The sequence below is a fragment of the Colias philodice genome, chromosome 12, assembly GCF_061535455.1.
Source record: "Colias philodice isolate Cphi_HAF_F1 chromosome 12, ilColPhil1 Martin Lab GWU primary, whole genome shotgun sequence".
Taxonomy (NCBI): domain Eukaryota; kingdom Metazoa; phylum Arthropoda; class Insecta; order Lepidoptera; family Pieridae; genus Colias; species Colias philodice.
This window is the reverse complement of record NC_143097.1, coordinates 8,351,063-8,368,018: the sequence shown is the minus strand read 5'-3', so window position 1 is coordinate 8,368,018 and position 16,956 is coordinate 8,351,063. Positions and strand designations below refer to the sequence as shown.

Below are 16,956 nucleotides of genomic sequence, written 5' to 3'. Positions count from 1 at the left end.
ATTTTATAATTCCTTGTTTTTTTTTTATTTTGATTGTCGCCAATGGTATAAATAATAAATTTAATGGAGATTTAGGCGTATTTTACTCATTTTCCCCATCCACGCCGATTACGCCGATGACGCCGCCGCCGCCGGCAAATAAGATGCTAGACGCCGCCGCCGGTCAAAAGAGCATCGGCGCACATGTCTAGCAGGTACTAGTAAAATATCACTATCTTACCAGGTGTATATTGAGATAGGAATAGAAATAATAGACAATAATAATATTTAACGATTTAATCACAAGAATTACAAGCTAAGTGCTGAGACGAGGATTACCTTAACCATCTTGTATCTATATTTATATTGAATGAATGAGCATTTAATGAAAATAAAATACGGATATAAAAATAAACATATTAAATGAATTAAATTAAATGTTACAGTTGGCAATTCATGTAAAATAATAAAAATGGCGTACAATACAACAGTTAAATATATACAATATGTACTAGTGTTTGTCTGGTTCACCTCAATATTACAAACTAAGACACATTTGTCAATTTCTTTGCCAAATTCAATATTTTTAAACATCAATGATGATTTTTATTTCTAATTAAAATAAACATTCTTTCGCGTTGAATTTAAATCTAATAAATATATTTTTGGAATTACAATCATTTACAAAAATAAAGTAACAATAGCCTAAAGAACCAAGAATTTAAGCGTTTATTTACAGCATAATTTTGCACTAAAACAGGATCTAATCGTGCAGTGTACGTTTGGCGAAACTGACTTATTTTGACGTGACAACGTCTCATAATTCGATAGAGCCGGCTGCACGCACGAAAAAACATGACTCATGCGGCGTTACCTCGCTCTGAGGCGTTCCATGTGAGGCTTGAAGTGCGAGCGAGAGCGCGGAACGAGCGACAAAGAAGCACAATCGGACGTTGTCACGTTCAACTATCGTCAGTAAACCGATTTTACAGACAACCAATTTTTTTTCTTTACAAAATTTAAACTTTGATTCACATAAAAGTTTCACAAAATGTCTTTTAAACGGTGAACACAAACACTATAACCCTAACAGAAACCTATACACGTTCTTAACAATAACCCAATGAAATAATTCCCGCCATTTCTATTATAATGACATCACATCGAAGACGTTATACTGTCAACTAGACTGCGCACTAAAAATATTGTTTTGATACAATAAGATCTATTTTGATATATTTAGTTGGTTATTCCATATAAGCGGAGGCTAAAGCGGTCCGAGTGAGACGATATTATGAAAATATCGCGGGTAGATTATAATTTAATAATTGTTTAAAATTTTCCAATAATATAAAGCCAATGCTTTAGTTCATTTTTAATTTTTAACATTTAATTAGGTAGCGTATCACCAACTTATGTTCATCAGGATATTGACACGCTATTTTTTCAATAAATTTATCCCTTATTTTGTGTGGCCATGGCCTAATTAGAAAGAGACAACTTCCCGACGGGAACGCTCTCACTCGCACCAATTTTGGTGCCATATTGCGCAGTCTAGTTAACAGTATAACGTCGTTAGAATCCTCACAGGTCTAGAACAATCGATTCGGGTATACCCGTCCTTGTCTTACAAATTAAGATATCACAAGTGCGAGCGAGTCAGTGTGTGACGTGCTTGTGCCGCCGGTGGTCGTAGTTGACGAGCCGCTGGCCAACAAGGTACTTGTCGTTCTTTATGTGCTCGTATAGTTTGCGGAATTGACGGATCTGAAAAGTTTTATCAAATTTGAGAAAGGTATTGGAAAAAGCATGTTAGTAGTTACAAATTGACACTTAAAATAACATTTACAAAGAAGATACATATAAACAATTTTATTCATGAGTTTTTACTTTTTCTCCAATTTAGGGACAAAACATCAGGAAACAATAGGTCAAAAAAATGTATTCTTGTAAAATTTCAGTAATAAATTTCTCCCTGTTTGTAAATTATAATAAGCAGCGCTGAGTATAATCGACGTGCCAACTAATTTCTTTGAGCTGCTGACGCTACTGCTAGCGGTGCTACACTATGTGCTTACACAATACAAGAACCACTCCCTTTTTCCACTTATACACTCACCTGGAAGACAGCCAACGCAGCTAACACCGATATAATTAACAAAGCTGGATACACTCGACGCGCCAACAAGTTCCTCTGAGCTGCTGACGCTACTGCCAGCGGTGCTATACTGTGCGCAAACGCATACGGTACTGCTAGAGCTAGGCCCAGCCAACGGACTAGCGGTGCTGCTACGGAGCGTAATATGAACCTGTAAAAAGAGGCAGTGTTAGACGAGTGTGGGGTGACGACATACGTGACGTGGATTATTGCAATTATAATAAATTGTTTATTTATTTCTCCTCACAATTCTCAATTTCATAAATTTTATTTATATGCGTAAAAAAATTAATAATATTTGATTGTATGAGCATTCAAGGATACGTTACGTCGATTGCTTTTTTACAAATGTTTTTTATGTATTTTATCAGAATTAAAATAAAAATACTGTATAATTATGAATTAAGCAATTTATTTCAAAAAATTTTTAAACTATTTTTCATTATCATCAATTAAATGAAATTTATTTATTTATCTGTTTTATATTATAAATACAGGAAGTTATATTACAATTTTATACAAAAGCAGTAGTTTATTAGGCGGTCTCATCACTTACTTAAGATCCATTTCCCTTATACCATCTCTATACGCCTTTTCAATAGCACGTCGCATGCTCCAATCTGGGCCCATCATAGTTAGTGCACATACAATCTTAGTGTACAGCACGCCTAAAGCCCAGTCCTGCCATACAAATAGTACTGGCGATTGTTCAAGTGGCACTCTTAGAGGGATCACGAGGACCTGTAAAATAATATTTTCATAAATATAAAATTGATGATTGATAAGAATTTGCGTTGTGTATTGATATTATGGCACTTGTAATGAGTTGTCATGAAAATAAATTTTTCAATTTGTATATTTCTGTATAGAAGGTTTGTATGGTTTTACATTCTATTATGTAAATAAATTTATACTTTCATTATTGTTTAAATGACTGAGTGCAATAAAATTTTGAGATTTTGCGATGCTTTCGCAATCGTGATCTGTTGATTTATCACTGAGTCATTCGTTCCCGTCCAACGCTCCTATCTCCCACAACCAGTCACGTTGTAATATCGCCCGGCCCGCCGGCCCGCCGGCCCGCCGGCCCGCCGACCCGCCCGCCCGCCGCACTCACCAGCTCCAGCAGCAACCCGAACAGCAGCGGCACGAGGCCGAGCAGAGCCAGCGCCGCCAGCGCCGCCCGAGCAGCCCGCCGCGCCCACAGCGCCGCGCGGGCCACGAGCGCCGCCCGCCCGCCGCGCGCCCAGCCCGCCGCTAGCGCACCGCCGCGGCCCATCGCCCAGCACACGTACATACCTACACACATGAACATATCATATTAGTATAGTTACATAAAAATTAATCCTAATACTCATACTTATCCATTATAAATATATTTTTAACGGAAGACGCGGGTTCTATTCCTCACTCGAATAATTTTTTCTTTAAATAATGTATATCTTCGCAACGTCTGTCAATTCAGCTAGTATTAGTATAATAATTATTATACAGTGTCCCACCGTCGGTGTACATTAAGCGAAATGGAACTTATAATTTTGCATACACTGATTACGTAAAAAATAAAAGTCCAAATTTATTTTTTTATTCAATTCAACGAATTCATAAACTGTCTTTTTTAATTTAAAATCATTCAAAAGTTGTACAGATTGCTAAGAGGATTTAACCGGGCGCAGTGAGCTGTATATAAAATGAAAAAAATAGTATAATATGTTTACCACAAGCGGCCGTGTACAATTCGTGTACTCCTTCCGACGCTTTTGGTAGCCACAACGCCATAACCTTTCTGCCAATCGCTACTGGTATAACCTGCAACATACATAAAAAATTTGCAAGTTTCATACATTAATAACATTAAAATTTATGAGGCTATTATTAACTTTAGTTATTTAATGCATTCAAACGCTTTATAAACACTTTTCATTAGTTAATTTTATTTCTCAACAAAATCGTTTCAGCAGCAATTGCTTCGAATCATGCCTTCTTAAACGCTTTCCAGATTTTGCTAACGATAACATTCTTTAAAATGTCCATGAATACAACAAATATTGAGTTAGAGCATAAATAACAGAAAAATACTCAATTACAATTACGATTTAAAAAAACAACAGATAACACAACATAATTTTTTTTTTTAACTCACCAAAGTAAGAGCACTGGCCAGTACAAGGGATACGGAAACGAAGCCGAGCAGAGCTGTCAAACGGAGCGGGAACCACGACACGCGGACGTACGGCTCGAAACCGGCGGGGCCTTCGCGCCACATTAATGCCTGTAATTTTCGTTATTATTTTGTGACTAGCTTTCCGCCCGCGGCTTCGCCCGCATTTTCAAAGATAAACCCGCATAGTTTCCGTTCCCGTGGGATTTCCGGGATAAAACATATCCTATGTGTTAATCCAAGTTACCCTCTATATGTGTGCTAAAATTCATTGTAATCGGTTCAGTAGTTTTTGCGTGAAAGAGTAACAAACATCCATACATCCATACTTACAAACTTTCACATTTATAATATTATAATAGGAATAGGATATTAAGGAATATTTGAAAAACGAGATTTATATTGTCGTGTTGACAAACAAAAAAGGTAATTGTTAAAATTATTTTGGCAAATTTTTTTTTCTTCCCACTGCTCATAGACCGGGAGATACTGACACAAAATTTCGAGTCATTTGTAACAGGATGGCGGTTCTACAGGGGTCTTAGTACGCAATGACAAAAAGAAAAACGATGGCGTGAACGCTGGTACCGGCGGCTTAGTCGCGTGGGTGTTAGTCGAACTCGTCGGAAAATAGCGAAAGTCAAACGATTTGTAACAGTATGGCACTTATTTTTCCTGTAAGTTTGAGGATCAACAAATATAAATACAAAATTTCAAAGATCTAAGTGTTGGAAATCTTCACTTATATAAATTAATAATAAATTAAGTTTTCAAGTATAACAGCACTTTTTCCCCCTACTAGAAGTATGGCAAATATAATAATGGTCACATTTTATCAAATACTCTCCAAAAATCCAAATGCAATACTGGTACAAAAAGTTTGGCGAAATAAAAAAATTTTGCAGATTTTCGGCGGTATGGCGACCATTTGGAAACGTCCGAAAAGTATGGCATGGCGATTTTCGTAAATGGCTGCACGACGATAGTTACCTGTGCAAAAGTTAGCCTGGTACAAATGGTTGAATAATTGTTTTATTTAAATCAACACATTCGCGTCGGTATGGCGGGCTGTAAGTCACACCGGAAAAGTATGGCATGACACTACCGCCTACTACTTTTTTATGGGCTATCGGTAAATTCTAAAAGTTTTGTGTTACAAATCGTTTGACTTTCGCTATTTTTCCGACGAGTTCGACAAACGCCCACGCGACTAAGGGTGCACTCACACACATCAGTCACCGTCACGGCACGTCACCGGACAGGATTAAAAAAAAATATGTATCAATAGTTCTAGTATGACTCTGTTCCCACACGACAGTCGCCGGCACGAAATCTATCAGTGACGTCCCCGGTCAGGCACGTCAAATAATCTTTCCATACATGTACCATACTTTTATCCCCACTCACCCGGTGCCGTCACGTCTCAGTTCAGTCAGCGTCGTGCTACCGTCAATTGCTACATGTTCTCTAGCGTGACACACGTCTAATCACTGACTAACCTGATGTATGTGATCAATGATTCAGTCAAACCGGCGACGTGACTGACGGACAACATGACGGTGACTGGTGTTTGTGGATACGTACACAAACCGTCACCGATCAGTCATCGGTGACTTGACGGTGACTGATGTGTGTGAGTGCACCCTTAGCCACCGGTACCAGCGTTCACACCATCATTTTTCTTTTTGTCATTGCGTACTAAGACCCCTGTAGAACCGCCATCCTTGTTACAAATGACTCGAAATTTTGTGTCAGTATCTCCCGGTCTATCAGGCGGTCAAGTGCCGCCGTCTCGCCCGATGTTAAAATTTATGTCATTGTAAATTATACATTTTTATTACAAAGAATTTGATTCATATATTGATGCTGTTTAGGCTTCTTTTTGCTTTTTTTATATGTAACCTTAAAATATGCTTGTAAAGTTTTTGTGTAGAAAATAACGTATTATTTGTTGATAGTCCCTAGCCGTAATTATTGACGTCTTCACATACCTGATGAACGATTACCTACACCTCTAGTTAAAAAAAAAACGTGTGTCACTCGGGGACTGCCGCGGTAAAGCTATTGCATGCTATGCCTTCAAGCCACACCTCCGCGCCCGTCGGAGTGGGGAGCGTGAGGTATTTTCGTTACGGAATTTCTGGATTCGGTCCCCGCGCTCAAGGCCCGCGATAGAAGCTATGCAATAGCTTAAAATTTTGATTCATATATTGATGCTATTCAGGCTTCTTTTTGCTTTTTTTATATGAAACCTTAAAATATGCTTGTAAAGTTTTTGTGTAGAAAGTTACGTACATATTATTTGTTGATAGTTTTGACGTCTTCACATACCTGATGAGCCATTTGCCTACACCTCTAGTAAAAAAAAAGACGGGTTGCACTCCGGGAGTGCCGGCAGAAGTGAAAACTTGATTATTAACGTTGAGCATGTTTGATATCCATCCGTCTTACGCTTTTTCGATCAGGTCACGTGTCCTGACGCGAGTTTAAGATTTTATACCCAACGCCGCTAAAGAAGTTTCACTTAAAAAAAAAAACTCTCCCGTCACCTGATGCGCAGCCCCCAGCTGGTGCGGCGGGGGCGGCGGCTGCTGGTCGGCGTGGCGGCTGGCCCCCAGCAGGTACGAGCGCAGCCCCAGCGCGCCCGCCGCGCACGCGCACCACGCGCGCAGCCCCGCCTTCAGCCACGTGCGCGTATGCGACTGCTCCAGCAGCGCGGGGAGGATCACCTGCGACGGGGTTGAGGTTAATTAGTACATAGTATACAACAAAGTCGCTTTTAATGGGTTTTGATGCGGTTTCATTAATAGATAGTGACTCAAAAGGAAGGTTTTAATATTTAATGGCTTTAAAAAAGGTGAGCGAAACCATAGATGGAAAGCTAGTTTTTGATGTGTATTTAATAGAGAGCTTATAAAACAATCAATAAATAAACAACAAGAAATAAGCAAAAAATTTCATTTTAAACATTCCAAAGCAATGGATTGTTATTATGTAGGTAGAAGTAAAGTGAGTCATTTTAATAGATAACAAGTTCTAACAAATAAAATATATATTGTTTTATGCCCGCCGTTACAAGGTTATGTTGTTGAATTTTTATAAGGTGTTAAATATTGCCTATTAAAATGACTACTGACAGTAGACTATGACCGAAAAAAAAATTTAGGTATAACAAATCTTACCTGCAATAAAAGTAGTTCCAAACTCAATTCATTAACAGGCGCCTCTGTATGCACTGCAACTGCATACGGCAAGAAGCCAGGCAGCACATACTTGATCACTCGGATCGGAAGCCACAGCATGAAGAGTACTGCGGTACCAAACACCATGGCTGATACAATCAAACGTCGGATGTGCGACCATACTGGTAGATGTATCATTTCCTGGAATTAGGAAAATCTTTTATAATACACGAAATTCTCATGTTAGTTAGTTACCATAATATTCAAAAACACTTGACCAAATTTTATGACTTTTATTTTAATACTAGATTTCCGCCCGCCGCTTCGCCCGTTATATCTAAAACCGAATAAATTATATACTAAAACCGAGAACCACTCTTATCTATTAAAAAAACCGCATCAAATTCCGTTGCGTAGTTTTAAAGATTTAAGCATACAAAGGAACATAAGGACAGAGAAAGCGACTTTGTTTTGTACTATGTAGTGATTTGGTAGGACTTATTCTCATATAATATCTCTTACGATTAAACCGGATAAGAAAATGGCTTATAATTTTGCATAATAATATTATTTAAAGAAAGGTTTGCTGGGCTGGGTTTATTTAAGACACTATCTTTATTTTAGTGAAGTGAATATAAGCAAGAAACCAGTTTCCTTGTTATATTTTTATTTTAATGTAGAAGTGTTATACTTATTTAAAAAAAAATTAGAAAAACTTATAAATGATCATGTTTTCATCTCTACATTTTTTATCTGTCTGCAAAATATGTTACAGGAAAAAGATTGTAATAATAAAATAATTATATTATATTTACACATGATATATGAGGATAATTTTTCATATACATATATTGTTTCCTTCTACATATAATTGTAGCATACAATAATCTACATAATATGTTGCTAATGATTAGTGATTACTAAATTGTATATAAATCATAAAAATATTTATTATATAATATATTTACATGAACCGTAAATATACTTAAATCATTCAAAACAAACATGTTAAAGTAATGATAAATTTAAATGAAACTGAGATAGTAACAATGCACTTTTTCTTTATCTATATATTTGTCACATAATTTATTTATAGTGATAGTAAAAATACTGATATTTTATGGGATACACAAACAAATAAAAAGATTGTAATACATATTAATAAGAATACAATGTGTTTTGTTTACTCTTCTTAAGATTTAGTTGTATGATAATTTGTTTTATTAAGAATTATGTCTCTACAATATATGACATACTTTCCTATTAAAATTGAAAAACATATGGCAAAGACTTGATTGTATTCTTATTTCTTCTAATACAGAAACTTTTTTTACATCTTCACGTCAACATAACATGTTTATTAAGCTATTGCATAGCTTCTTTCGCGGGCCTTGAGCGCGGGGACCGAATCCAGAAATTTAGTAACGAAAAACCTCACGCTCCCCACTCCGACGGGCGCGGAGGTGTGGCTTGAAGGCATAGCATGCAATAGCTTTACCGCGGCAGTCCCCGAGTGCCACACGTCTTTTTTTCATCCTATTAAGTAAAGAAAATATTTTTTTTCTATTTCCTCACCTGAACAGGACTAAAGTCAGGATCATTCAAGTTCTTCAAGAACCAAAGTACACCAGGGCGCAGCACTTCTCTCAATAGCAATATGAAAGATGCAAAATAGTACACATAGACCATGCCGACGAGCCAGTGTATAAACATCAGAGTCCACGGAGCAGCGTGGAGACTTGTCTCCCTGTCTTTTAATGTTGCGTCAAACATTGACAGAGAACAGAGGTCCAACCACCACCCACATACTAGAGGAATAACGCCAATCTGAAATATTTATTTGCTTACGTTTGTAGTTTGGCAGCAATCATCTAAGTAGATGTAAAAGTTACAATATTATGGTGATAAAAATGGTTTGTTGCACCTCTTAATTTCTTCATAATGTTATAATTTGTAAACATTAATTAGTAATTAATGTATACTTATAAACTAAAGGTTGTCTGGAAGAAATCGCTCTAAGCGATAAGACCGCCAATTGTACTTAGTGTAAGTTATATTTAAGTGTTTGTATTTCTTGTTTTGTTATCTTTAAGTGCAATAAAGTGTTTATAAATAAATAAATAAATAATTGTAAAGTGCCAAAAGAAATGACTTACTAATGCACTACTCAATTAAGTCATTAGCTGTTGAAAATTAGAAAAGCAAAAATATTCAAGGTAGGTAATTTATTTTAATTAGCAATTTAAATGTTTTGAAATTCATCAACAGTTAAATTTTATTCCAAAACAGTAGTCTAGAATACTTTATGCTGTGAAAGTTGTCTAAGTGAGTTTCTCAGCCTTACTTTCTTGTTAAACACATAATATGGAAATAGGGTTTGGTTATTTCAATTTACTAAAAAAGTCTATTTATTATCTTCATGAAAAAAGATAATAGTAGTTACTAAAAACTAATGGCATACTGTATTATCATTTAATAATTAATAAAATTACTAATTTGTTTATTTAAACTTTTTGTATTCATTTTTATACCCTTGTACCCTATATTACTATTTATTTACATTAATAATGTAAAGTGAATAATACTTACTTCAACAACAGATAGCAGAGCCACTTTAACAACAACATAGCAGAATCCCAGAGCCTTTTTTGCACTTCTCAGCCTCAACAAAGAGGCCATAGCATGAAGTATTGCTAACAGTGCAGCAACAATCACATAACCAGATAATGCTTTTAAAGGACCAGCAAATGGTCCCTCTGCGGTCAGTCCAGCTACTGTAGCCCCAAGCTGCCCTATTTGATAGGGACAGAATGCAAAGCCAACAATAAACAGTGTGTTCAATGATACAACCCAGAACACATGTTCTAGAAACACCATTGACCCATCCAACCCCAATAACCTAGCCCAAGTTAACTCCTCTGCAGCAACTCTATCCCATTCCATAGGATTCCAGTTGGCTTCATCACCAACCAATGGATCCTCCGCAGCTTCACCGTTTGGCTCTTCCCTTGCTCCAACATCATCTACAGCCCCCTCATTAATATTCTCATTGTTATTATCCTGTAATGGCTCCTCGGCTGGTGGTGCTGGTAAATTCTCCCTTTCCATCCAATCTGGGCCACCACCATGCATAATCTGCTCTCTCAGCCACACCAAACCAATAAAAGAAAATAGAGTACATGTAACAACAAAGCATCCAGAGAAAACATCTTTTGCTAAGTTCTCAGCTGATACTATGTCGAACGGAAGGGATATCACTGGGTCCAATGAACCAGAAAATAAACAACGATACGTCCTACACGCAGTTAATGGGACTATTCCAAGCCAGGCGAGGGCGACGAGTGTGTAGTGCAGCCAATCTTTCACCGCCGATGCGACGGATGTTACCAATCCACCTACAACATCACGCAAAGGCAGTCTGCGAGGCATATCCGGAGAATAGATGGGCATAAAGGAGAAGCGATGACCGCAAAGTTCGCATATTTCCTTCCGTGAATAACGCATCCATTGCACTAAACATTCCTGGTGGATCCATTTTATTGAACCCGTGCATATACACGGGTGAAATAGTGGCCGGTCGGACGAAGCTTCTGATCTACAAAAGCGACAAAAGTCCGCACCGGACGAGTCCGAGTCCATCATTATTCGCAATCCAGTTTGTCAGGTTTGTTCAACGATCTGCAATATCGTTTTGAAACTGTTTTAGTATATTACTCAATGCAGCAACAGAAAAAAAACATTACACATTAGCACACACCTCCACGCACAATAAACAACACGTAACACAATGATTTATGATGATTGATGAAAATTATGGAATTTGCTATTTGTTTGTAGCACAGTTGTAGTACCACAGAACTAGCACGACACGAACTTCAGTTCGGTGTGACCAGTTTTTCATATATTTTTTTTAATAATTTATTCATAACCATGGATACAAGTCCTTCAGTCGCAATCTTAAAGTAGTTTTTCATACGTATATATTTTAATGATGCCAGATCTAAGCATTAAGTTGATGAAATAGATAAAATTTATCTGATTCTTGATATATAATTTTAAATATGTATATACAAGATGTCTCTGTATAAAAAAGTAAATGGCTAATAATTTTAATATAATGTATTTATTTATTTATTTAACACTTTATTAGTTGTACAATCAGGAAAACCTTAAAATTACTTACAGCTAAAAAACAGAGTACAGTAGAATGTATGTACAATCTACCGTTATTATTTTTATATTTAACTTAGTGAGTATTTAATATTTATTATTATGAAACGAAGAACATGAAAGTGAATGCGTATTTTTATGCGATTTCATCCATCTGTAATTTATGTCAGTTGAGTCAGTATATTTCAAGAAGCTTATATCTAATCATTATCTAATACACTGGAGATTGCACTATGACCATTAACTTGTCACAAGAAAATATAACCTTGAATGACGTCAGTGTTGTTTTTTGTCTCTTTCTGTGGGTGACCACACTGGTTTGTATATTCAGGATTTTTCGAAATAAAAAAAACTAAAAATCATGGTCTATAAATAATAACGACATATATTTTTAACAGTATTTATATTATAATATTACTGGTCAACTTACATGAATAATTATCATCTTTATAGGTACATACCATTTTAATTGGTAGAGAATGATAGTTTTAAATAACGCTTGATAACTTTTGATCTCATACTACGATTTTTTAATTAAAATGAGTGCTACATACATTAAAACATCGTTTTGGTTACTCAAGCTTCAGTCTAAAACTTTTCAATATTCCAAAGGGAGAGTTGCATCGCTAGTGTTGATGTGTGGTAACGATATTACAGTTCTCAGAAATTCGTATGTCTTTCAGGAGCTGTACTTACGGTTACTAATGGTTTCATGGTGGTTAATTATAATATAATTAAAATTACTTTATCAGTTGAGACGCAGTAACAAGAATGTGGTAAATAAAAAGGTATAGCACTTTTCAAAAGGTATTTTTTTTCTGGACCGTAATCCTCAGGCTTAAAATGCAAACTGCATATTCTGGCATGTTGATAAATTTTACCCTTGATAGGCACTATGGACAGCCATTTATTTCTTTTTATTTCATTTTTGGAAAGCTGAAATACGTAAAACAAAAAAATATTAGGTTAAAAAGTATAAATTTCAATGTAAAAAAGAACAATCCACAATATGTGAGTGCAATACCGATGTCGTGTGTTGTTTCATTACTAGTATAAAAATTTTTCAAATGGTGTTCTAAATGTTCATCATAATATTGTTTAGCAATATATTATCGTCGCTATCCGTAAAAACCCATCATCATGGTTACCTTACTTGTTAAATTTGTTTGTTGAAAACTTGTTGAAAAATGATGAAAGTATTAGGAAAAGAACTTATTTAACATGATTGCTTAGTAAAATGATGATAAATTTGACGACTTTTGCCATTAAAATGATTCTAAACAGGTAAATGCATGAGTATTGAGGAATATTGTAAATAACGTAAATATACACTTGCCTGTGAAATTATAGGCCAGAATTTGGTGTCCAAAAACTTCTGCAATTTTTCACAATGCAATACATTATTAATATTCGGAAAATATTTATTAAATACGCAACAATATTAACTTAAATATTCGAAGCGACGCAATTTTTTTGACACTTATGTCATATTGTCAAAGTGAGAGTTGCTACAATTTTATTATGGTAACTACCCATAATCAGGGAATATCGCTTTTTAATAATTGGTTCAGATACTTATTTTATTTAGCATAAATAATAATTGTCTCATCCAACAATGCTTCTGAATGACGTTGTTGGCAATTTATCAACAAACTCATGTACAAAAACTAACCTTTTGCACAGAATATTACAGCATACATAGTAGCCTTGGGAAAACTTCGTATTAACAGTGGCAATACCAAGTTAGGTGTGAAAGTGATAGAACACAACAATTTTCTTGTTACACGTCAAATGTTCATACCGAAATCTCCAGTGTATAAGATATAAGCTTCTTGGTATATTTCCATGATAATGACATTACTTGCTCTGTGATAATCTGTGGTGATAATGAACACAATAAGGCCGGCCACACATCGTCAGAATTTTTCTGTCAGAAAATTTCTGATGCCCGCTGATACCACACGTACACTTGTCAAAATTTCCTTCCGGCAAGTATGAGTTTAGTTCGCGGTTGGCCGGCAGCATAGTAGGTATAGTACAAAATGTATGAAAAGGCTACCTTCCGAATTTCTGATCAGAAAAATTCTGACATCCGATCGTTTGCACCCGGAACCCATCAGAAGCGGACAGTATGCGAGGTTCATAGCAAAATGTACCTATGAAAAGAGTGCATCCGGCGCCGGCGGCCGAAATTTTCTGACAGAAAAATTCTGACGATGTGTGGCCGGCCTAATGACGTGATAATGACCATAGAGTAATATAATATATACCTCAGCTCAGAGGAATAAACCTACAGAGTTCTTATATTGAGACAGAACAAAATACATATTTTCTAATCTACTTACTCTTAGTCAATAACAGCATAAGTCAGATTGAGATAGCGATAGAGTATCTGCACTGTCTTCAAACGTAGCGCGCCGGCAGTCAGTTTGTTTTCCAACCAGCTGGTGGGCTCAGTGCGTCAAGTGTTTTTAACGAAATATTTAGAAAATATAAAGTGTATAGTGTTTCTTTTTATTTGTCAGTGTGCTAAAATGACTATTGTATGTTTAGCTACCGGCTATAACTAGTCGAATGGGAGTTTTGGATGAAAACAATGAAAAAATATCTTTCCATCGGTAAGTGATTTTCAGCAAATTGATAAATATTTATGTTCTAACCCTATTTGAAGGTTATATCAAGCGCTTTTTTATAAGTTTATGTTGTAACTGTAATATTTGCCCACTTTATGGGGTTGTGGAATACAAAAGAATTAAATAATTCTTAAAAAATGTCACAATATTATCAAGTTTGGCATTTTGTTTACCACCGTAGTGTTGTAACACATCTAGCGTATATTATCGATTTATGACAAAAAATCTATTTCATATTAACGTTGATTTATTTATTTTGTTTCTTATATCAGATTTATATGTAGTTGTTGTAGCAAATAATTGATGTATATTTTCTACAGCAGGAAAATAAAAAATACCACGTGGTTGTTTTATTTTACTTATCTGTTTAGTTTGTTGTTTCTCTTTTAGATTATTAATAAATTCATTTTGTTTTAGATTTCCAGAGCTAAATAAGAAATGGGTATAAAACATGAGACGTGTAGATTGGACGCCGTCGAAATTTGCTAGATTGTGTTCACTGCATTTCGAGCCTGCGTGTTATCAAGATGGATACTCTAGAAGAATTGTGCAATCTTACGCTTACGTTTTTTTTTGTTCCTTTAGATAATAAATACATTTGTGTGTGAGTGAATTTTTATTTGGAAATTTTTTTACACATTTACTATAAATGTGTAACTATGTGAAAATTAAACGGTTGATTAAATGACAGTTCTCATAGATGAGAAACTACTATTGAAATACATACTTAATATACATGCGTTTTCAAAGAAAAACCCGCATAGTTCCCATTCCTGTGGGATTTACGGGATCAAAAGTAATTTTTCCAAATTTCATTGTAATCGGTTTAGTAGTATTCGCGTGAAAGAGTAACAAACATCCATCCTCACAAACTTTCGCTTTATTAGTAGGATGTAAGGAAAATGTTTTCTTCAAAACTGTCCTTTTATGAACTTGTTAAAATTCATGCTGACTGTGCCTTTCTCCTCACTCCTTTAACTTTATTGATCTTTATTTTAAATTATGTAGTAATATTTCAAGTTTTAAAATTTATTTTAAAATATACTAGCTTTCCGCCCGCGTTTTTAAAGAAAATCCCGCACAGTTCCCGTTCACGTGGGATTTCCGGTATAAAACCTATCCTATGTGTGTATGTACAAAATTTCATTGTAATCGGTTCAGCAGTGAAAGAGAAAGTTATCCATTCTCGCATAATTTCGCATTTATTATATTCGTAGGATTAAACAAATAATGTATTCAACTGAAATTTATGATTAATTTTGTTTTTTTTTTTATTATTTATTATTTCACGAAACCGTAAATGCAAAATGCATTCACGATTTTATCGATTGAAGCACATCCCATCACTATCACCTTCTATCTATCTAAATACGTACCTATAGTAAAAATGGTGCCATGACTATGTTGAAACGTAGCTTGTAGTCTATAGCTATCTCATTCTTTCTTACGACGTTTTCTTTAGATAGAAAGAAACAAATATATGTAAATTGTATACGCTCGATACAAGTACTCTATAGGTTTATTCCTCTGATAGCGGCAGTACACATGGGGCCAAGGCGTTGGGCCAACGTGTTGGGAAAAAATGAAGGATATCAAGATTCCTGTTCACACATTGGCGTACTGATCATTCTGCATTGGCGCTTCAAAGATGGACGTAGTCCGTAAAAGTTCTTGCAGCCGCGGCAATTTATTTATATACAGTGCGTTTAATTATTACGTACATGTGCATCAATAACAATGAGTGTACTCTGCCGTCTACGATGATACCATTTTCCAATCTCTATTGTCCTTTTTTTATATCAGTATAAATAAAACATTATTATGTTTAGATTTTTTCAAATGTTTAAAATGTGTGCATTTTACATATTTTAATTTAATTTTAACTACCTATAAAACGAAAATTTTAAAGATTAGATTTTAGATATTATTATATCAAATGATAATATTATTTATGTAATAAAGCACAATTTGATCAAAATCATGCTCATTGTATATTGTTATTTAATAATTTTTAAGAACAAGTAACTTTTTAATACTATTTTACTCATTTTATAAATATGTATATTCATTTTTTTATCGCATTGTATGAAAGTGAGATAAGAAAAACATCTAGAATAATATAATAAATAGAAAATAGAACATCTAATTTATTGAGTCATATGGTTTTTTTTTGTGTAGTTCATGCCGTGGATTCCAAATTATTCTTTCATGTCGATACAATTCTACGAATTGTAAAACCTCGGCGCCGCCATCGCTATCGGAACATGGTTAAACGTAAATTTCATTGACGCGCAACGATACTGTCTCCGCTGACGAGTAACAACAAACTGAACAAGACACCAACGTGTGAACGCTGTTTGTGGAGCGCGCCAAGATCCTTTGATGTGTGCACAAAAAACCGACAACATTCGGTTGGCCTGCCAATATTGGCGCCAACTAGGCTAATGAAGCCAACATACCGCCAAGTAGCTCTCTACACGTTGGCCCAACCCGTTGGCCCAACACGTTGGCCCAATGTGTACTGCCACCATGAGATATATACGAATACGGGAATGACTTTGACAGATAAAAGCTGATTGCACGTACTTGAACAGTGGCAATCGGCAAAATAAAAAATAAATAATATCACGTAAATTATTAAATATCAGTACATAATAAATATAGTTTATTTAT

The 16,956-nt window shown here is 35.3% G+C and overlaps 1 protein-coding gene and 1 long non-coding RNA gene across 3 annotated transcripts in view; both read right to left on the bottom strand.

Moving 5' to 3' along the window:
- Window positions 1-261: 261 nt before the first annotated feature.
- Window positions 262-11,365, bottom strand: LOC149484189 (E3 ubiquitin-protein ligase MARCHF6). 2 transcript variants are annotated; one of them, XM_089701795.1, is made up of 11 exons: window positions 11,238-11,365; window positions 10,070-11,158; window positions 9,056-9,307; window positions 7,481-7,681; window positions 6,848-7,027; window positions 4,281-4,409; window positions 3,856-3,946; window positions 3,255-3,436; window positions 2,694-2,878; window positions 2,099-2,288; window positions 262-1,746 (listed from the first exon to the last, which is right to left on the bottom strand). In XM_089701795.1, the coding sequence occupies exons 2-11, from the start codon at window positions 11,120-11,122 to the stop codon at window positions 1,639-1,641; spliced, it is 2,571 nt and encodes an 856-aa protein (XP_089557921.1). In that variant the 5' UTR covers window positions 11,123-11,158; window positions 11,238-11,365; the 3' UTR covers window positions 262-1,638. The 2 variants fall into 2 exon arrangements, with proteins under 2 accessions (XP_089557921.1, XP_089557920.1); XM_089701794.1 differs by having other exon boundaries at window positions 10,070-11,358.
- A 505-nt stretch (window positions 11,366-11,870) lies between these two features.
- Window positions 11,871-16,956, bottom strand: part of LOC149484186 (uncharacterized) — a 64,753-nt gene continuing 59,667 nt past the window's right edge. Inside the window, exons 2-3 of the long non-coding RNA XR_016316413.1 lie at window positions 12,987-13,478; window positions 11,871-12,586 (exon numbers count right to left, since the gene is read on the bottom strand). This is a non-coding gene — a long non-coding RNA (uncharacterized LOC149484186). The remainder of the gene's footprint in view (window positions 12,587-12,986; window positions 13,479-16,956) is intronic.

Excerpts from the sequence above, each read along its gene's own strand:
- LOC149484189 (XM_089701795.1), bottom strand. The coding sequence starts at position 11,122 with ATGATGGACTCGGACTCGTCCGGTGCGGACTTTTGTCGCTTTTGTAGA. Across the intron at positions 9,308-10,069 it reads CTCTGCTATCTGTTGTTGAA|ATTGGCGTTATTCCTCTAGT; the intron begins GTAAGTATTATT and ends TAAATATTTCAG. Across the intron at positions 2,879-3,254 it reads TCGGGTTGCTGCTGGAGCTG|GTCCTCGTGATCCCTCTAAG; the intron begins GTGAGTGCGGCG and ends ATTATTTTACAG.